Genomic DNA, 22845 nt, shown 5'->3' with positions numbered 1-22845 from the left:
AGTGACCTGCCAGGGTCACAAGCTGGTGTTTCCTCCAGATCCTGCCCTTGTCCAGACACCACGGGAAAGGGCTCTGGGATGGCCTCTTCCAATGGCCCCTTCTCTGTTGTCACCGACCTCTTTGACCACCTGTATCTGGCTCCTCTTCTTCCTGTCACTCCTTCCTCCTTTGGACTTTAAACTTGAACGGTGTTTCTTGAGAGCTGAGCTTGGTAGGTTCCTCCCTGCTGTCCCGGCCCATGTTCCCAATCCCCTTTCCATGTGACAGCCACCCAAATGTGTCAGTGGCTTGACCCATCCTCCGAGTCACAGCCCTGTTTCCACCTGTGTGCCACACTTCTCCAGAGGTGGCCCCGACACCTGAAACTCAGCAAAACCCAGGCCCCCTCTGCTGGCACCGCCTACTCCCATCAGCGTTTCTTCCAGTGTTTCTCGCCTTGCCGGTTCCCAGCAGCCTGCTCCATCTCGCATTTCACACGTGCCCCTGCAGTCAGCCACCACCAGTCACCCCCACGCTCTGTCCAGGTGGGCTGGCAACATTTCCCACTTACCCTGCTTTCTGTTCTCCATGCCATCCTGGCCCAGCCATAGCCTGTGCCTGTCTGTAACAGTAACCTGCAGGACAGGCCTCCTCCTGGGCACTTCCTGCTCCTGCAGTAGCTCAGGGACCTTCCTGAAGCAGAGGTTTGCAAAGCCTTTTCCCTGGAGCTCTGGCTTCCTGAGACGTGCCTCACAAAAAGGTGGGACCTAACAAGGCTCAGATTTTTTTGTTATATTATGTAATGTGACCCTACTCAACAGTTTTTTAAAAACGGTCCTGTTGATAAAAGTTTGAAACCACCATTCTGATCTCAGCTATCATTGCAATTCTCTCAAAGGAGAAAAAAAAAGGCTTAGTGATTCCCTGCTGGCAGCACAGTGACATTGTGGTGACATTGCAGGCCCTCCACGAGCCACCTCAGCCTCATTCCCAGCCAGTCCCAGCAAGGTCCTCTGTCCCAGGTGTCAGCTAGATGCACTGATCTTCCTCCCCACTAGCCGCTGCCTCCATCCGAACTCCCACGGCCTCTTCATCCAAGTGCTACGGTCCTCAGGGCCCCTTCTTCAGCCCCCTCCTGGCTTTATCCTGATAGCACACCCGGGATCCCCAACACGGGAAGCAGCTGGCGCTAGACCGGACGGCGTCCATTGCAGTCAGCTCTGCACTGGCCCCGGGAGCCAGAGGCATGGCAAGACACAGCCCCGTCATCCACGTCTCAGCACACCCACGCCATGGGGAGGAAGCACTGGTTGCTTTTCTCTTGTTAGAGTGGTAAAAACCACGCTCCAACAGATACAGGCTAAATCAACATTGCTGACCAGAATCAGACACGGATGATTTCACTACAGAATGACTGCTACATGGAAAGAATCATGTTTACTATCTAAGGACTTAATGTGTTCACACATGTCTCAGAACATATCCAACTTGTTAAAAACAGAATTCATGAAGAAATTAGTGGTATACAACTTTCTACATAAAGGAAAATTAAGCATCGAGGGTCTAATTCTTGAAGCAATATTTTTACTTAATTAAAATAATTGCATCGAAATGGTTTGTAGAGTTCCCCTGTCACCAATTGCCTTTTCCTCACCTCAAAAACCTACTGCAAAATTGCATTAAAATTAAAATGCATACGTTTCTTCATTTAAGGGACTTTTAGGAATCCTGTAGCAAACTCAATTTAACACTTAGCTATGACTGAGGAGTCCAGCTCCTAGCCAAACACCTATGCGTGATCTTCCAGGTTCAACCAGTCAATGACCAAGGCCATGCCTGGTGGGCTTCACAGGGGCCAAACTGCCCTCTCCACACCTGACCTGTGCAATGGGCTGCGGTCATGGACTCAGCCCACTTCCCCGCTGCCCACTCTTCCAGGGCGTATCTGCGCTCCTAGCCAGGTGCCTTCATCAGAGCCTCTGTACCTGTTCCCCTTGGCCCAGTCCTTCCTCACACACTTGTGCTGAGGCCCTCTGGGATCGGGGCAGCTTGAAGACACTTTTTTCCACATCTGTGCAATTGATCAAATAAAGTGTGGTACATGTACGAATGGAATACTATTCAGCCTTGAAAATGGAGATCCTGTCATTTGCTGCAACGTGGGTGAACCTGGAGAACCTGATGCTAAGTGAAACAAGCCAGGCACAGAAAGACAAGTACCACACGATCTAACTAAGCTGTGGAATTTAAAAAGTCAAACTCATAGACAATAGAACAGTGGTTACTGGGGCAGGGGCGGGGGTGGGGGAAATGGGGAGATGTCGGTCAAAAAGAAGTTACAGTTAAGTAGGATGAGTAAGTCTAGAGGTCTAATGTGCAGCATGTGGACTGCAGTTAATTGTACTGCACACTGGAAATTTGCTGAGGATATTTAGGTGCTCTTTCCACACACACGTACGTGTGTACACAGTAACTACATGAGATGATGTGTTAATTTACTTGACTATAGTAATCACCTCACACTCGTGTATCAGAACATCCTGTTGTACACCTTAAATATTAATATATATAATTTAAAAAATTTAAAAAAACAAATGGATCCAAACAGGGCCTGGGGCACTTTCCCCGGTGTGGGCGTGCTCAGCCATCCCAGGCCCGGCCATGTCTGCGCCAGCTACGCCCAGCCCGGGCAGCTCTGCACCCGGACACGCACCGCACATGCTGTACTTCGTGCTTCTGAACAAGCACGCTCACCTCTTACATTGTAAAATATATCATGCGGAAACAACAAAACCAAGAGGAGTGAGTTCTAGTCTAGCTGGAGCATTAAATGAGCAACACTCTGGCTCTGGCTGGTTGTGTAATCTTTGGGGCTGAACTTTCTCATCTGCAAAATGAGGTAACTCAACTATAATTTGCTGAATGTTCCTTTTAGGTCTAATATGCCAACAGTCTATCTATGAATTATGCTTCTAAAACTATCTTCTGAAAAAGTTTAAAAAATAAAGCAGCAGAATAAAGCTAACATTCTTTTTTTTTTTTTGAATTATAAATTGTGCTTTGGTGTCTGCAATCAGATATGGTGCAGTGAGACACAAGTATAAACTTTTATTGAGTATCTAGAAAATAAAAAATAAAAAGCACATTTATACAGATTTAGCCCAAGACCTTATAAAGCTTATAAAGAAAATACATTTTTGAGTTTTTTTTCCGTTAAAAAAAAATTCATGTATGGGGTACAAGTACAATTTTGCTGCACTGCTATATTGCATGTGGTGAAGTCACAGCCTTTCATGCACCCACCACTGGAGCAGTGCACACTGTACCCTCCCAGCAACCTCCCATCACCCACCGCCTTCACCCCCCTCTGATTCTCCAGTGCCCGTCATTCCACACTCTGCTTCCATGTGTTCACATTTCTTTTTTTTTATTTTTAAAAGGTCACCTTTACAAAGCAGCATTTAATAAGTCTTCTCACAACTCAAAAAACATTTCCGATAGTGCCACCCTCACGTGGGTCAGCCACTATTCACTGTGTGTCTGCCACACACCAGGCACATATATACAGCTCTTCCTCCTCTCTTCCTGTGAAAAAGCCCTCAGCGCTTCTTCCAGGTAAACTTTCTTCGGGCTCCCTCTTGGCCCGGCTTCTTCCGTTCTCTGACTCGGGGATCGGTAGTCAGTAGTCCAGCTATGGCATGAAAAGAGAAGCCTTTAGGAACCACGGAAAATGCACGCTGCCAAGCAGAAAAGCAGGTAAACCTCATGAATTTATTATAGGTACTGCTGTCAGAGAAAAACTAGAAGAAAGCAACCAGATCCATAATAATTTACCAGCCTGGTATAAATCTCATGATAGCAGTTTACCTCCACTCTTTTAGAGTATTTTTCCAATTTCTGAGACATATACCAGTGACATTATTTGAATCTACTTTCCTTATAAGAGTTGTGACTCTTTTTTGGTTTTTAAACTCGTTCAACTTACGACAAAGCTGCTCTGGTGTGGACAGTCACTATTCACTGGTAATAGAACTCACCCGACATCCTTATTATTGCAGAGGTGAAACTTTTAATGGAGACAAGAGGTAAAGATGAAAAATTTATTGTATGGTGCAGTACGAGGAAGTACACAGATGCCATATATTCACAGTATATGTGAAGATGCATACACATACAAATATGACTTGTCAAACATATGAGAAAAGAAACTTTTATTATTCTAATTTATGTAATAATAATATTACTTGGTATTTTGTTTCAGAATCTTAAAAAAATAAGTTTTAGAGTTGTATTCACAGCATGCACACTTTCTCCTAGAACTGTGGTCCGTAACCCCCGGGCCTTGGACTGGCACCCGTCCGTGGCCTGTTAGGAACTGGGCCGCACAGGAGGTTAGTGGTGGGTGAACAAGCGAAGCTTCATCCGTATTTACAGCTGCTCCCCAGCATTCGCATCACCACCTGAGCTCTGCCTCCTGTCTGATCAGTCACTATCTCCCATCTCCCCCAGATGGGACCATCTAGCTGCAGGAAAACAAGCTCAGGGATCCTGCTGATTCTGATTCTGCATTGTGGTGAGTTGTATAATTATTTCATTATATATTACAATGTAATAATAATAGAAATAAACTGCACAATAAATGTAATACGCTTGAATCATCCTGAAACCATCATGCCCCCATCCATGAAAAAATTGTCTTCCATGAAACCAGTCCTTGGTGTCAGGTTGGGGACCACTGTTATAGAAGAATAATGTCAGTTTAAACTGGAAACTTCCACTCTCCTAATCATCAGAAGCTACTATGTTTCTAGGCAACTGCTGAGTTACTGTTAGCATGTGGTCCACATGGGAGCACCCCAGTAGTCGTTGGAGCCCTACTATGTCAGTAAAGGCCACAGATACCAAGAATACTGCTGATGAGAAAGCTCGTAAATTGCTTTTATAAATATATAAATAGACCATAGTTTTTCCTTGTCTTTTTTACTCTTCCAATGCAGCACTTCTCTTCATTGTATGCAAGGCTTAGATATTTTACTAGGGGTCTTTTAATGGCCATACAGCAAAGGAAAACTTCCATCACCCATTATATACCCATAAACTTTTGCACTTACTTGTACTTAAAGGGCATGCATAGAAGAAAACAACAGTATTTTGGACAAAATACAGAAAAGACTTGTCTAAGTTCTCCTTTAAGTTGTAAGTAATAATGCTTTTTTCCTTTCATGTGTGTAGCTCATCCAGCAGAATTGTTTAGTAAGGTCCTATAAAATTATTTTAATGACTAGGTATGGCAAATTGCTTATAATCAAATGGATTTTTAAGAAGTTTAAAAAATTAAGTAGCATAAGCCATAGACAGTGCTTATGTTGGACCCCAGGGGCCCGCACTGGAGGGCAGGGGGCATGGAGACCATCTTACTTGGCCAGAGAGGAGCTTGCAAACAGAGGAGCTAAGTGACTTGCCCACGGCCACATAGATGGCTTATAGCACACACAGTTCTTTCTTTCTTCCTTTCATAAATAGCACAAAGATAATCCTCAGCTTGAATCTCCCTGATTTATTACAAATGCTAAAGAAGTACCCTAATTTAGGAATTGACTACATATTCTTTTTCATACTGTGCAGGGACTCCTGTATACACACACAAGTGAAAGGGTCACACAGAGTGAGGTAAAAGAAAATTCAAATTAACATCACAATTGGAAAAATGAAAATCCCCAATAATTTGGAAAGAAGTCCTAAGGGCTTTATCATTAACCAAACAATTACTACAAATTTCTATGATAAAATAAAAACAACCAATTGGTTTCTTAAACACACCTGAGCTAAGAGCTTTTTAAGCTGGACAAAACATTATACACTAAGGCCAAAATAAACTTTGCCTGACCTTGAGACTGAACATTTTAGCAGGGCCCAAATAATCATCGCTGGGAGTGCCCTGCTTTTCTTTTTCTACTTCAAGTTCACTTTGTAAAAATCAAACCTGAAAAATACTGTTATGGTTCTGTAGCATGAAAGAAGCAGGCAGCAAACTGCAAATATTATGTGTTTAACTTAGTATTCCCTCACTAATTTCAGGTCAGTAGTACAAGAATCAGATAAACACCTGCAGCTGGTATCAGGCCCAGCTACTCATACCTTGTCTCATCCACTCAACCTCGTCCTCAGTGACGAAGCTGCACAAGGCTTTTGCCATCGCCAAGCGTATCGCTCCAGCCTGCGCCGACCTCCCGCCCCCGGAGACGGTGCAGGTCACATCGTGTTTTCCAAGTCGGTCAAGGAAGTGAAAAGGGAACATCAACTGTTCTCTAAAGCACATCATAAGTAAATGTGGTTAAATTGACTGTAAAGGTACATGATTATATAAACAGTTGACATTCAGAATATTTATAAGAGCCATATTCTGCGTGCCAGTGTGATACTTTTCATACTTCTCAATCAATCCATTACACCAAGACACAGAAACACTGATATTTCTGACATTTAGAACACTTTGCTGAGAGCTGTAAGGTTTATTTCTCTTTTCTTCGGTATAGCAATAACCTTATTTATGGAGTATAGCAAGCAATACACTCTGCCTTACTGTCTGTTGATCCCCTTTACCTCACAAGAACTTTGCAAGGCTTAAAAATAACCTGGTAAAGAAGTCTTATGGTTGGAACACGCCATTAAATCAACAGAATATAACCTCTCTGGATTCAACAATCAGACATAAAATTAACAGGTCTTCCCCCAAAATTATCAAATGCCATTTGGATTCATTAAAGAAAGTATATGATAATGTAGTTGTGAGTGTACAATGCTCAACTTGAAATAGTTTTTAAAGTCACTAAAGCCACATTCAACACCCGCTCCCCTCAAACACATGTTCCTATTACAGTTTTCTAAGCTGCAGGGTCCTGCTGTCAGCCTGGAGCCAGGTGACACCCTAGACAACCTCAGTCTGGCCGGCTACCTCAGGGTCAGTGAGTGCCCACGGGGCTCAGGTAGGCACCACAGAGAAAGCAACACAGACAGAATGTGGCCTTGCCCTTCTTTCGCTCAGCTGAACAAGTATTTATTGAACACCACTTCTGTGCCAGGTATGATGTTTACCATCACCTTTGTCAAGCACTTTGATTTTGCCTTAATATCTCTGCTAAACTTTGATTTAGAAAAGTCCATTTACATTGCATTTGCTTACTTTATCTGATATTGTAGCTTTCAGACCCAAAATAAAGCTTAATATAACACAGTTAAAGCCGAGAGATGGATATAGACAGGACATTCAAGTGCTACTCTTTGCATTACACTAACAAAATAATCACATGCAGAGGGACAGAAGATGACCTTCAAACACAACAGCAAACTAAAATTTTTAATAATGCTCTACAAGGATGACAATTCCTACAACAATAAAAAACAAACCTATATTGTCTTTTTCAACAAATGCTTCAAAGAAACCAAGTAAAAAATAGCTATAAGTTATAAAAACAGCACTATTATATGTAGTAACCATATCATCATAACTAAAGGAAATTTAGTGTGGTGGCAGGGGCCTGGAGTCCTAGCTACTGGAGAGGCTAAAATGGGAGGATCACTTGAGCCCAGGAGTTCAAGGCTGCAGTGAGCTATGACTGTGCCACTGCTCTCCAGCCTGGGCAATAGAATAAGACTCTGTCTCTAAGAAAAAGAAAAGAAAAAAATTTTTAAAAATTAAAAAAAAAAAAAGAAAGGAAAAGAAAGAAAAGAAAATTTAGAGATCGATAATCTAATTCCACTATTGCATTTACTTTAACCAGTCTGGCTCCATTACTCTGATATACGTCTAGTATACATTATGAAATCTATTTTTTTCTTAATTTAATTACTTGTTAGAGAATCTTAAAATTTTAGGAATTAAGACAGATAAGTGTTTCAGCTCCCAAAGAAATGAATGTCCAGAAAACCCTCTCCTGTAACTTCACTTCATGTCGCTAACCCACTTAACTGTGTGTTAGACAGACAAGGCAGAGACCTAAAATCAAGATCCCCGATTCCTGGTTCATTAGTCTTCCTGTTGGTCAACAGTCACTTCACTGCTGACTTGTAAACTCCTGAACCGATCCTGCCCTAAATCCCTACAACTATTTACAGATGATGAGAGGGTTTGGGTGCCCATGCCCACCAAGACTAGTCCTAAGCCTCCCAACTAGATAGGAAATTTCTTGACGATAGGAATCATATCTTAAATAGCTCTGATATCTTCACAATACCCAGAACAAGACTGGGCACACAGACGATCCTTAGCAGATGCTTGTTGAATTCAAATTGAAAAATAAGATCTAAGGATATAATTTAATTGTGATATCAAGTCATAATAGAGACTTGCTGTTAAATCATCAGGTGTTATATTTGAATATAAATTGACAGGCAGGTGACCGGTCAAATGTCATTCCTTCTGCAGTTCCCAATGCTGAAATTAACATCCTCTGTAGTATGGGTCTCTCTCTAGCTTTTCCTGAGTGAAATAAGAGCTTCCTCCATCCCTTTCCCCGTGAGGGTAATAGCAGAGTTAGTTTAATTCATCTTAAATAAAGAGTGGGATACTTCTTGACACAGACCTCCACACAAATAAAACAAACACACATTTCCTACAATAATTATTCTGTATAGAAGCTTAAACTATATTAGAAGGGTCCTCTTTGCCTTACATAAGCATTGGGATCAGAATAGCTTTAGCCCTTTTAACCTTAAATACTGTAACACATTCACGAAACAGGAGAAGGATTAGGAAAGGAAGAAATAATCATACTGAACTTCTGTTACTTGTGGATAATGACAGTAACTACTGGAAAAATGTAACTGCCTCAAGAAGAGGCCTTTATATAGCTACTCACAGAGAGATTTAAGATGAGTATATTTAGAGGATTAGATGAACTGTAGTATCTATTTATGATTAATGTCTATTTCTCCATGGGATACAAAGTTTAAAAAATAAAACTGCTGTATTTAGCACTGGGAACTAAGCAAAGCCTGATGAGCTCTTATTTTAACTCAGAAATGCCAGGTTTCTTTGCTTGCTCTGTATATATACAATCACGCTCCCCTGAATAAAAAAAAAAAAAAACCCAAAATGATAAAGCAGACTTTTTCTAATATTTATGTCAGGAAAACAAAAACCACAAGAAATCTGCTCATACTTTTCCTTACCTAGTGGCTTAAGTCACCTATAAAACCTAAGGTTGGTTTTCGTGGTGTTTGTTTTGTTTTCGGCACACCCACTCCTAAACTAGAAGGTGGGAAACTCCTTTTCTTACACTTTGGCATAGTCTACATTTTAGAACATCAGGTAAATTTAAGAATACTCAAATTCCAGTAGGATCTGATGAAAAGAGGAGGACAAGTCAATTAATGAAGAATTCTAGAGATGCTTTTTTAAAAATCTGGAAGCTACATAAAAAATACCTTCCACTTAGCTAGTTTAATATGTTACACTGGTAAAGAGAAATAATCATCCAGACAAACACAAATAGAAAATTGCAAGCCATCTACATGATGATGATGTATTATAAAGTATTAATATATTTCCTTTAAAAATAAAAATCAAAACCAACACCAAACACAAACCTGTCCTGTGCGACCGGGAAATAAAGCAGATAATCAATTCCATTTATTTTTATTCTTCCACTTCCATGTTCATAAACAATGGCTTCTGCTTTTGCACTCTTTCTTTTACCTTAAAAATATAAAATTCATATTAGTAAAAATCTTGAAGACCAGTACTGTGAGACAGGTAAAACTACCCTACAATTTGTTTTCCTAGAATATGTAATACTCTACCTAGGAAAGTTCTATAACTATTATAAACCAAACAAAGAAAATAGGTAAACTACATCACAACAGACATAATAAAGCTTACTGTGAGGTAATTTTGTTCTTCAATTCCATTTTAGAAACAATGATTTTAAATTAGTTTCAACAACCAATTCATATTTATTCACCTTACTTAAAAAAAAACACAACCAATTTACATAATGTTCTTTTATAATCAATAGGAATATATCTAATAATATAACTCTTAGAAATATATGAATAGTATGATGAAATATAATTGGTAGAAATGAAAGAAATATTCAGGAATGGTCACATTTCTTTGAAAACACTATGGTTGTTAAAAATGACAAAGGAATGATACTAAATTTTTTGAGAGTTGTAAATATATCATTCAATAGGTCAATTCTTAATAGTTGGACTATGTCAAATGTCTCTGAACATATACAAGGAAAATGTGAGTTGAGGACCTGAAGTTTTCAGATGTTATATGGTTGTATCTGTCATGCAGATTCACTGAGCATTTTCATTTTTTGAGAAGAAACTTTTATTACATATATTTTATGGATTCTACTGGTATAAAATATGAAAATAAAAAGATTTAATATAGATATATAAAAATAAAAAGTGTTAATAAGATCGTGTAGGTATGCATCCACATTTTTTCTTGGGACATTGTAAGGTTCAGTTTTTAAAAACTTCAACAGTCTATTAAAAATTAGGAAATCCAATGCAGTAGCAGCAAAAATAAATAAATAAATGAATAAATAAATAAATAGAAAAACCAAATGGATACCAGAGAGCAACAGCAAATAAAAATAATTGTAGTTTTTCAATCTTCACTAAATTTATTTTCTCTGCACGGAATGTCATTACCTTCACTTGTGCTAAAGGCCATTCCTTGCTCGTCATACTGCACAGGTTCAATCAGCTGTTTTTTTGATTGAATAGTTACACTTCTGCGAAACCTCTGCACGAATTCTTCCTCAGCAGCACCACACTGCAATGTCAATAACTTTTCCAGCAGCCGAATGAACTGCATATGCTGCAGACAATAAAAATTCATTAGAAGATGCAAGTGTAATTGCATTTGCTAAATTTTTTCTATTTTTGCATACTTGATCTTTCCAATGTTGCTTTTCTTGATGAATTTTGACAGGATGACACTTCTGCATCTTCATGCTGCTTTTCAAACAGCATGCAGATGCATCACTTTTCCTGTGTATCTTTAGTGCAAAATCTTTTCTTTCAAGAAACAAAGAGATTTATCATTCAAAGAAAAATCAATTTCTCTGTATTATGATTATGAAATTGAGATTTCAATTCATTTTCAAAAAGTATTTAGATGATCTTCAAGTGTAATTTACACTCTTTTATTACAACCGTATCAAGAGGAACTTTATAAATAATTTCCAGTAAGTTATGTATAGTAAAATGGAAAGAGTTTGATTTTGAGAAAATGTACCTCTTAAATTATATTTCATAATACATTTGGCAAATATATCTTTGGCTGTTCAAGCTGTGTTACTTTAATGTTTATGATTTCCTTTAAAACCGAACAATCAAGCTATTTAAAAATTCAAGAGATACTTGACTTAAAGGGCAACCTCTTGAAATAAATTATCCTTGCTCCTCTGTGCATTTTTTTTAATAGTTCTTGAACATGTGATTAGAAAGTAAACAACTTGGAATTAACCCCTTAAAATTAGAAGCCAGAATAATCATTCTAAAGTGTTTATGGAGAAGGAAACAACTACTACTTGAGATCTTTAGTTAATACGGATTGTGAAACCCAGTTTTCCTTATTTATGTTTTTTGCCAACCGTAAAAATCATACTCATCTTAGTCACTGCTGCCTTTATAGTAAAGATCTGACATTAACAGTTTGAAATATTTAAAAGTCTCACCAGTAAGATTAATAGTAAAAGAACTGCTGCAAATACAACTTTCTGTGACGTAATAATAAAAGGGAAGGCAATTTTCTAAGTAAGGGTCGAACACTTGGCCGCCTATGGTGCCAGGCTGACAGAGCTCCATGCGTCCCCTCCAGTCACTTGCTTAGGTGTTCTGTGCTTAGCTATTTTCTCAATTCCACCTCACACACTCAATGACTACTGCTGTACCTACAAAGGGGCACTACAGGTAGGACACAACCTTGCTTGTGAACCAAGTCTAAAATTTAAGAAGCCACTAACCACCATCATCTCCCTCATCTTTTTTTTCATCTCTCTTTTTTTTTTTTTTGAGACAGAGTCTCACTTTGTTGCCCAGGCTAGAGTGGGTGCCATGGCGTCAGCCTAGCTCACAGCAACCTCAAACTCCTGGGCTTAAGCGATCCTATTGCCTCAGCCTCCCAAGTAGCTGGGACTACAGGCATGCACCACCATGCCCGGCTAATTTTTTCTATATATATTTTTAGTTGTCCAGATAATTTTTATTTCTATTTTTAGTAGAGACGGGGTCTCACTCAGGCTGGTCTCGAACTCCTGACCTTGAGTGATCCACCCGTCTCGGCCTCTCAGAGGGCTAGGATTACAGGCGTGAGCCACCGCACCTGGCCTTCTCCCTCATCTTGATACCAGCCATAAACTTCAGGATTTCTTCTGATACCCACTACCCTAAATATGGAAGATTATCATATATAATTTGTTTTGTTTTGATAGCTGCATTTCCATATTAAAGTCCTTGGGATATTTCCAAAGTGGGGGGGAAAAAACCCACCTGAGCTGCAAAATTCACAGCCAGAAAACAGAGGAAACAATAAAATGATACATTAGTGAAGAAGCAAAGAGATTTTTCAGTTAGATTTAAGTGAAGCAATACTTAGCAGGTAGGATATTAGAAAATAACTACAGATCTACCACTAACCAAATGCTTGACACTTTGTTTAAGTAAATGGCAACTTTTCCAAATCATTAATTTCTCTAATATGTTAAATGAGAAAAAAAAATTATGTGGTGACAAGACACTAACAATGTTAGCCACTGCCATGGAAGGAAAAAAATCCTTCTTGGAACAATTTGTGAAATTTATCTATACTCCAATCTTGGAAAGTAATCTACTTAGAACATCAAAATATTTAAAACATCAAACTTCCTCTGATAATATTGGGATATAGTAGAACATTTAACAAAATAAGAACACAGTGAAGACCTAAAGTAGGGGACACAAATTTATTATAGAGTATGAGATTTACCTGGAAAGTTGGTTAAAAACATGGATTCCTGGGTGACCCCCCTGGAGATTCTGTGCCAGGTCTGGGGTGAGGCTTAGGGCACTGCAATTTGCAACCAGCATTCCAAGCAATTCTGATACAGGTGGCTTGTACATTCCAAGATAAAAACCACTGACCTTACAGACAGGGCATACAAGGTAAGGCAGGAAGCACCACATTGCATGAAGGTAACCATGTGCTGCATCCCTTTTCTACTTAACCTGTAATGGCTCCTTACACTTATCATTAGCTTGTAAAATTAGTTATTGGCCTTACTGAAAGAGATTAAAAATGACATCTGCGGCACTCCCCTAAAACAACTGGCACGAGACGTGAGGGCACTTGTAAGAGGAGGATCTGGAAACTTGACAAGTCACCTTCCTATCCACAGATAAGGTCCTCCGATGGCAGAAAGCAACAATGAATGTGTTTTTTTTTTTTTTTAAAAAAAAAGAAAACGAAAAGAAAAAAAAATTGCCTTAGGAACACCTGCCACTGAGGAATATTACTATTAGGATCCTAAATACAGCAGTTGTCTGCATTCTTATGGCACAGGTCCCCTTAAATTAAAAAGATTAATTACTCACATCTTGATCTGACACTTTTTCCACTAACATTTCTTCTAGTTCCTCCTTAATCAGCCATCTGCTGCCAATCAGGTCTCTGTTAAAATATCACATATATTCTCTTTTTAATTAACCATGCAATTAGTTATATCACAAAAGATCCCACATAGAGTAGGAATTCATGATTTGAAAACAAATTTTTATATTACATAGCAGTAATTTCATCCAAGTAAGCTATTTTTGAAAAATATTATTCCATTTCCTCAATCTACTTTAGAAAAGACACCTACTCTAGCAAATGTTTTGTTTAAAGAGTTAAATATGCCACTATGGAACTCATTCGAAATTAAAAGCTGCCAGATTTCATAAAGATTAAATTTTTGCCTGTATAATTTATTTCAAAGGAGATGCAATAGACACAAAGTTAACCTGTCAGTGGACTAAGATAATAAAAGGTAGGAGTGCATTTACAACTTAAACGAGGTGTACTCAAAGACATATGTCTTTTGAGTAAGAGAAAATATGTGAATAAGTAGGACAAAATTTTTAACACAGATTGCTGTAGTTGGTGGATCTGATCTATCACTGTTTGCTCAATAGAAGCAGAAACCACGAAATAAAAAAAAAAAAATTAAAGCATGCAAATGCTAAATAAACATGCAGCTATATACATGAACATTCTGAGGACATCATCTCAAATATAGTAATTAAATATCATGTAATAATATATCAATCTGGGATTAATGACATAAAAATGACCTCAGTATTTGTTTCTTCCCAAACACAAATCACTTATTGTTTTGAACACTAACTTTAATAATTAATGCTAAAATACTAAACAAATTTTAGGCTTTAAGTACGCCTAAAAAACAGCAATAAGTAGCATGTTTTTAGTTCAAATTTTACATATATTTTAATGCAAGAAAAGAGCTTACTTCGTTTCAGTTTTTTCTGGAAGTAGATCTTTGGCTTGCAACTGATTTTGTTGTTTTTCTAGTTTGAGTAACTTTCCATATATGTCCTAAGGCAAATAAAATATACAGTACATGCTAAAATAAGAGAGATGGAACATTATAAGTCATGATATAATTTATAGTTTTCCCCTGTGAGTTGTCCTATTTCTAATGTGGCCTCCTCAGAGAATCCAGCTGCAGAGTAAATAAAGCTGAAAATGCTTTTAATAATACTATTTCTCACTCAAACTAAAAAATGGTAGAGTAATTTCAATGAGAAGTTTATATCATATATCACTGCACACTTAACTTTAACTGAATTTAAAATAATTCTACAACTCCACTTCAGTGCGGCTGGTTAAAAAACAAAACAAAAACAAAAACCCTGTATTTTCCTTAGAGTTTCACAAATAGAACAAAAAAAATTTCCTTAAGAAAAATCTTAATTTATATGGCAATATGCAGTTTAAACTTGGAGAATTACCCAGTAAAATTTATGGTATTTATAGCTGAACTAATCTAACATTTAATATTTACATAATATTTAAGTCCTCACCATGTAGTTCGTGTCTTAAAGAGCTATTATATTTTTTTCATTATTTGATTTCTGTTAATTTACTTTCTAACAAAATCTGTGAATGAGTGTCACTTGTTAAATTGCAATGAAAGTAGGAAAAAGTTCACCAGTTTGTTAGGACTTATAAAAAGCAGTAATCTAGCAATAGGGTTATTAATAAAATATAGTTTCCAGGCAATGAGTTTACAACAAGCAGAATAATGCAATGGTCTTCCCAATATTTTTCATTAAGCAGATAATTTTTTGAGGACTACCACCCAATATGTTTGTATTTATTCATTTATAATTTATATATGACCTACTGTACTAATACCTAATGAACAGATAGGCATTTTAAAAGGATGAGCTAGAGATGACATAAATAACCCCTTTTTCTGGTAATCATGATAGCTCCAATATCATTAATGTCAGAAGAAACACCTTGTTACTGATAGAGATGCCAATCCACATCTCAAATAGCTTTAATAATTTCAAGTTTAGGGGGCAACTTTTTGTGTGCTCTTATTAGACAGCTATATTACATCATAATATTGCTGATAAAGTTTGTTCTAAGAGGAGAAATATTCCTTTACCACTGTCACTGTATTTGCTAGCGCTTGCATTTTAGTACTATCTTCATTTTGCAACCTCTTTTCAGGAATCCATTTCTCTCATGGTGAAAAAGAATGCAAAAAAAAAAAAAAAAGAGAGAGAAGAAAAGAAAAGAGGATGTAAAGACAGAGCCTTTGGGTTTCTACGACATAAATATAGGTGAGAAGAGCAGAGATAGATACTGAATGGGTAGGACTTCTCAATGAATAAAGATGTAAAAGTTCATTCCTTCTGGCTGGAAAAAGAGTGTTTTTTGTTTTATTTTGTTTTTCATTAAGGGTAGTAGAATTGATAGCTTAGAAGAGAAAAGAAAAAGCAGAGAGAAAAAGAAAAAAAGTAACACTTAGAAGTTATAAAACTGGGGATGAGCTAGACTCTAACGGTGGCCATGAGTATCTCACACTGAAAGTGAATCCACCACTCTAGCTCAGTAGTTCCACAGGTCCAGTCGCCAGACCAGCAGCACCCCAGCCTAGACTGGTTGGAAAAGCAAATTCTCAGACCCCTCTCCAGACTTGCTGAAGAGGAACCTCTAGGGTGGGGTCCGGGGATCTGTTTTAACAATGCCTCTGAGTGATGTGCATTGAAGTTTGAGAACTATGGAGAATCTAGTTCAACGCAATAGTACAGGGCCAAAGTTAATTTAATCCTAGTATCCATATTAAGTGTAACTGTCCCTACAACTACATCCCAAGTATAAATCCATCACCTGTAGCAGCAGAGGAATGTATCTGACGATATAAAACAAAAACCCAACCATCTACCCTGAAAAAAAAAGCAAGAACTAACACGAACCATCCACATATAGAATATATACCTGTTACTCAGTTTAAAATGATATTTACAATTTGTCTCCCAAGAATTGGTAAGCCTCACTGAGTGTGGTTTGGGTACTTTTAACTTATTTTTAAAGGCTAAAATACTGGGTGTGACTCCAACTGGATAATATATAGAAAATTTTCTATGCACCTCTGTTTCTATTAATAGAAAGCAATTTCAAATGCTCTGAATGAGTAAAATAAAGACACCCCCCTCCTGCCCCGCAATGAATCCTCCCCACTTGTATGAAGTGGATAGACATGGGCAAAAAGCATGGCACCGTGCACCCAGCACAGCGTCAGCAGGCCAGACGGCAGACACACTGCTGCTACCCCTGGGTGCTCTGGCCTGGGGAACTGCAGCAAGCTTTCAGCTGCCGCGGCCAGACTCCTAAGGTTTGGAGAGTGCAAAAGTTAGGGATGGTGTATCTTTCAAATCTAGCTATGAATGTATGAACTTAAGAGAACACCAACAACAGTAATAAGATATCCTCTTCTGCTTATAAGGGCTTATTTAATTTACTGGAATAACCAAAGCAACTATAATAACAATAATCGACCTGCCTTGTTTGTAAGTTTTAGGTCAAAGTTTAGGCTGCTAAATTAATCATCATTTTCCAAGGACTTAAGAGAACAATTGTTACTTTAAGTCCATATTTTGCTTCAAATATTCTCCCACTATGCCATTTCCTTCTAGTATTATATTTAGATTCATATTAATTTATAAATGGCACAAGTAAAATAATCAGAAAAAATATGGAAGAGAAAATGATCCATGAAAAGTATATGTCAGATTTTAAACATGGTGAATTCTATTTATTTAGGGCAAATGCTTACAATTTGATGATTGTAACCCATCAAATCACATAATGCTTGTTAAGCCCACTCCATACTTTTAAATAAGAAAACATATGTAAAGCATGTACTTAGCATAGTGTGTGACCTATAGTGATGGTCAAGAATGACAGCAGGGGTGAGGTATGGCTTTCAAGAGTCAAACAATCGAAAACAATTTTACTGGTGCACCATTTCTATTTATTCTTCCTCTTTTGCATAATAAAACCACTCTTGAGATTCTACCTTGGTTAGTTAGAGACAACAGTTCTCTGGAAAGTAGATTCTATAGCTTCAACTCCCTGAAGAGATGTGTACTAATTTACATCAAAAAATTCTTGAGGGTATAAAATATGCCAGGAACTGTCAACATCACAGATTATCACTGGTAGCTTCTCGTATATTGTTGTTTCCACTTAATTTTTAAGGGACACTAGACAATTAGTATGACCACACCTACACTAAGTTTATATACTGTATTTAATAGTGTAATTTTCAAATATGACAGGAATAACCCAGATGTGAAATGCTGAATCATTAATCACAGCTATGATTAATATTTCATAAAATCAAAGCAAGCCTATCCACCCCTCGTGTCATCAGATTTCCATAATGTATGAGTCAAATTTAGAAGGTGCCTAATTTGAAAATACCAGATGCTCAGGTTGCAGAAATGTTTAAACTAAACCCTTCTAAGAGCATGAGCAGTATGATTTTTAGTATCCTTCTAAAATCTGTTTTGTTTATATTAATCATGAGGAAATATCAATTTTAGGAAAGGTAAACAAGTAACATTTCATATGGGGGGGTTGGTATAGAGAAAGTCAATTGTATTTTGGTACACAAAATAAATAGTAACAAACTATTAATAATATTAATAGTCTTTGTCATCTTAGATACCAGTTCAGTAATAGTAAAAGTAACTGACTTCAAATTTGTGTTTGTTAAAGGAATCACAGGAAATAAATTTCTTAAGTAATCTCAATTTTTTGGCCACTGGTATATACAAAATCAAATCAAGTAAGTACAAATATAATTCATTTAGTATTAACTGAGAGGTTTCTGTTACATATCTACAGTTCCAAGTGATATATATAGGTCTACTGCAGACCTCTGCTATTATACTTTGTGAATACGACATGCTATATAGTTTATTCATCATGTAACACTAACACTATTTAACATAAAAAGGAAATAGTCTCATAGACAGGTCATATGAAAGGACTCTGGGGAAATCCACACCCAGGAGTGATGACCTGAAAGTGTTTGTAACACAGAAACCCTATACTCTTACTACTCAAATTAAAGTCCCATCATATATTATGATAATCATTACACCATTACAAAAGAAGTAATCTGATTAAAATCAACATGGAGACAATAATAAGTTGAATCTATCTTTAAAAAATTAATTTTCCTAATTGGTATACTTAGAGCATACCAGATATACAATGGTAATTATTCATATGGGTAGAAAATGTACATTAAAGATACCTCTAGAACAGCAATTTCTACTGCTGAATTAATTACTAAATTAACTTCTGTCCAGAAAAGTCTTAAAATAGCATGCAGATAATTTCAGCACTAGTCTGTAGCTTTTTAAAAATAAGCACTTTACATAGCTGTAAAGTAGTTATTTAACAATACCTCACTGTGAGAAGGGTCACTATTTTAATTCCATTTTTAAAGATAAGAGCCCTACATCCAAGAGTTTTAAATATTCCCCACAGGTCACAAAGAGGATCTAGAAGCATCTAAACTAAGTAAGAATTTTGTGATACTCAGTCCCCAGGGCTTTTGCTCATTAAGTCTGGAATCGTCAGGTAATGAAGCAGCACTCTGGGGCTGCTGTCCTTGTGCTGTAAGAACTCAGGTTACTTAAGTCATTTAAAATGAGTGGGGGAATCTCTAAATAAGCCAGGAGCTTCTTTGACAAGGCAAATGAACCCTGTTTACGCATAAGTTATAAGGATTAGAATTAACTAGTTTTCTCCCACATTTTAACCCCCCCCCTTTTTTGGTGTAAATTTCATCTGTGGCCATGTAGTTCCTTCAATTTAAAGAAATACTTTGGAAATACTCCATTATTTACTGTAAAACTAGTCCTAAAATATAAATGAAGTTTCTATATGATGCTAAATTTCTAGTGCAGTTTTTAGAGCTACATACCTTCCTTATCTTTAAGATTGGGGTAAGGAGAGTTTTTGTAAAATTTTGAAAAATGCCTTAAGGTATTGGGGCTACCAGTCCTAAAACTGGGAAGATGTTATTAACCTTTACTGAGAAAAATTGTTTAAGATGAGTAATGCCTACACTGACAATTACAGAGTGTTTTCAATATTCCGTATTGCAGCCTTTCCCAAGACCTGGTTTCATGGGACATTAAAAGGTGTTCTGCGTAGAAAGGTTCTGGGTTTACTCCATTTGAGCAGCAGAAGGTTAAAGCAGTATATTTACTTATGGAATTTACAAGTTTTGATCCTGCGAAGTTTCATTGCATTAGAGTTCCCTAGAATATGCAACATTCCCAAACTAATGTCACTTCAAAGCCCCTTTCTTTTTTTTTTCTTATTTATTTTTTTAAAGCTCCTTTCTTGAAAAATATTTCATAACTTGTGTTCTGCAGAAAGCACTTTGGGAAAAGCTGCATTACAGACATGTCTTGACTTGATGAATCATGTTTTACAAAAGGGTTCCTACTTTAGGGTCAAATAAGCACCTCTCATAATGAGTTTCAAATGATTTTCAAAAAACTTACTTTCAGTGAGTGAATTTTACTTTTTTCATATGTAATGGTATAAATAGTAAACCTGAATTTACATTTTTCTTAAAATTAAAAGACCTATACAAACTGAACCGTGACTACCAAGATTACAAATGTCTTGCTCATGAATGCAGCCCACTGTTCCCTTTGCCACCAACTTGGTGGTCCTGGACAGGCTCAGGCTGCTGCAGGCAAGGGGTAGCCCTGGCAGGGTTACTGCCATGGACTCAAGGGGCAGCCCACCCTCTGGCCTAGCCCCTTCTGTACTCCCCTTAATTGTGCACACGGGGTCTTCTCCCTAGTCTAGACCTAGGCTAGTCACACCATAGTTACTCTGCTGTACAGTATTTCCTTTTTGTAATGCTATCTATATCCTCTTTAACAGTCTTCCCTTTACTTTGCACTTTTGCTCTGTTGTTTCGGGAAACTTCTTTGATTCTTTCTCTTTCTTCCATCTGTTCCAGAAACCTCAACAAAGTCCTAAATCATGTCTGAAAAGCATACAAGTTCCACTGGTTAAATGTATTAAGGAAATGGGAAGCCACACACTCTGGGCGGACTCAGCCAGCCAAGCCAGAGCCATCAAGCAGGGAATCCTTTTTACGTACTCAATGATGCTCTGCGAAAAGTCAGAGAGTCTCTTATTTCTTCTTGCTTAAACTAGTTTTTATTATTTAAGAAATTATTTGTTATTACTGTTTTATACTTTTTTCATTAGATATGTACATCTTCTTAGTGATGCTATAAAATAAATGGATTTCTATTGACTTTCCCAGGAAGCTGAAGACAGGTGGATCATTATATCCATAGGAAAATGGGAATCCCAACTGACCTTTGGAGTGTGATGTATTTATAAAGAGTGAGAACCCCAGGGACTGGCATGGATCCATTTGCTTTATACTTTCCTAGAATGCTTCTGAATAGGGGCAATAAATTGCATCTTTCAGCTCATCAGCCTTTTTCCTCAAAATCCTTCTATTTCTCCACAAAAATTGGAGGGGCTAAACATAGGTCAATTGGAAACGGTAGTCATTAAAGCATTACAAACTGTCCCTAACTGTAGGCTGCATCAGGACTGTATTTCATTAGTTGCTATGAAGTAATATAGAAGCTTAATATGCAAATAGACACAAAATACTAAAAAGAAGATTTGGCATCATCACAGAAGATAGGAAAGGTTAATCGACATCAGAAGGGTCTCCTCACACAACTGCACACAGCCTCTAGATCTGTTTTCTTGTCAAAAAGCTTGGCCAATGGTGGCTGGGCCTCACCCAATTACAACTGGTCAACGATGTGGGAAAAACATTTTGGCTTAGTATAGGTTACCCTGTCATATGGGGAAAATAATTATATCAACAAAACTAAATAGTGGCAACAAGAATTCATTTCCAAGTCTTTAAAGCCTGCCACAGTCTTCAGGGGGTTACTTCCCACACGGCAGTGGGGGACAGCAGTAGCGAGATCACCAAGGAGAGAAGGAGGCGGCTATCCCCCCACCACCAAGAGAAGGCAGAACAAGGGAGAGAGCAAACATACTAAGGGCTCCCAGTTTCACAGCTGGACTTTACAGGTAGTGCCCGACAACTACAAAAGCGCTTCTGTAAGTTGAACGGTGATGATTTAGTCACTGTTTCAAAGTAACAAGATCTTGGGCAGATGCTGGATGATGATGATTTGTGTCATCTAGAAAATGAGACTGGTGTGACTATAGTTGTAATTGACATTTGCCATACATGATGCTGAAATATATACTTGAGGCATATTTAGAATTACTAAGTTGAACTGAGACATAAAAGCCCCAAAAAACCTTTAATATGTAACAAAACCTATATTACTCAAAAAGAAAGAATGTTTATTAATCAGATACAATTTGACATTTTAGCCATAGAGTATGATAAAATTTTACCCATTGAGAAACTGATCAGTTTCTTGAGCAATACCTTTTAAAACATATAAACTAAAAAATAAAGTTAGGTCTCCTCTACAATGTATAATTTCTTCATTATGATGGAATGCAACAAAATATCTTGCCCTTGGGTTGCTCAGTTTCAGCCAAAACAAATGCAAATGGCTTGTCAGATGACAGCTGTTTGATAAGGCTCTTCTACAAGACCTGCATGCTTTACTTTTTTCCGTGAAACTTGGGATGAAAGGCAGAAGGCAGGAAGAGAATTAATGTAGCATACAGTCTAAAGGCAATGCTACAACCGTGATTAAGTAGAAAAGTTAAAAGGCACAGATTTTCCACAGCTTCGCTGCGTGCAACCCATCCGTGTAACAAGTTGACAGGCCTAGCGCATCAGCTCCATCATCCCCTCCGACAGCTAAAACGCAGCATTGCATCCCTTTTCAGAGAAAATTTGCGTCTGCACCATGAAGCGTTGTACATTATTTCTTAGCACTGCAGGGGGCTCAAGTCCATATGGAACCTTCACAAATATTACCACAGATCAAACCAGCGGCGTTTGGAGGCAGATTTGACATACCTATTTAAATGAACAGCAGGGGTCCTCGGGCAGCCTCAGGCTGTGCGGGAGAGAACCTCCGCGGCAGCCTGAGCCTCAGCTCCATTACTCAGCAAAGACACACTCTACATTTATCATTCATTTCATTTCTGCCAGGGCAAGAAGCTCATTTGCCCAAGGTCAACAAAAAGCGAAAAGAAGGTTTTCTTTTTTTTTTCCTCAAGAAATAAATGTACCTGACAAGTGGGGATTTTGTCCTTTGGGTTTGTGGAACACAAATAAACACCA

The 22845-nt window shown here is 37.8% G+C and overlaps 1 protein-coding gene across 1 annotated transcript in view; it reads right to left on the bottom strand.

Moving 5' to 3' along the window:
• Window positions 1-3390: 3390 nt before the first annotated feature.
• Window positions 3391-22845, bottom strand: part of MRPS9 (mitochondrial ribosomal protein S9) — a 54815-nt gene continuing 35360 nt past the window's right edge. Inside the window, exons 6-11 of the mRNA XM_045550331.1 lie at window positions 14488-14573; window positions 13574-13649; window positions 10649-10817; window positions 9569-9677; window positions 6119-6288; window positions 3391-3671 (exon numbers count right to left, since the gene is read on the bottom strand). Coding sequence (XP_045406287.1) covers window positions 3580-3671; window positions 6119-6288; window positions 9569-9677; window positions 10649-10817; window positions 13574-13649; window positions 14488-14573 — 702 coding nt within the window. The 3' untranslated portion in view covers window positions 3391-3579. The remainder of the gene's footprint in view (window positions 3672-6118; window positions 6289-9568; window positions 9678-10648; window positions 10818-13573; window positions 13650-14487; window positions 14574-22845) is intronic.

This window comes from Lemur catta, chromosome 4, assembly GCF_020740605.2.
Source record: "Lemur catta isolate mLemCat1 chromosome 4, mLemCat1.pri, whole genome shotgun sequence".
In the NCBI taxonomy this organism is placed as follows: domain Eukaryota; kingdom Metazoa; phylum Chordata; class Mammalia; order Primates; family Lemuridae; genus Lemur; species Lemur catta.
The sequence above is the reverse complement of the archived record's forward strand: the minus strand, read 5'-3'. Positions and strand labels throughout refer to the sequence as shown.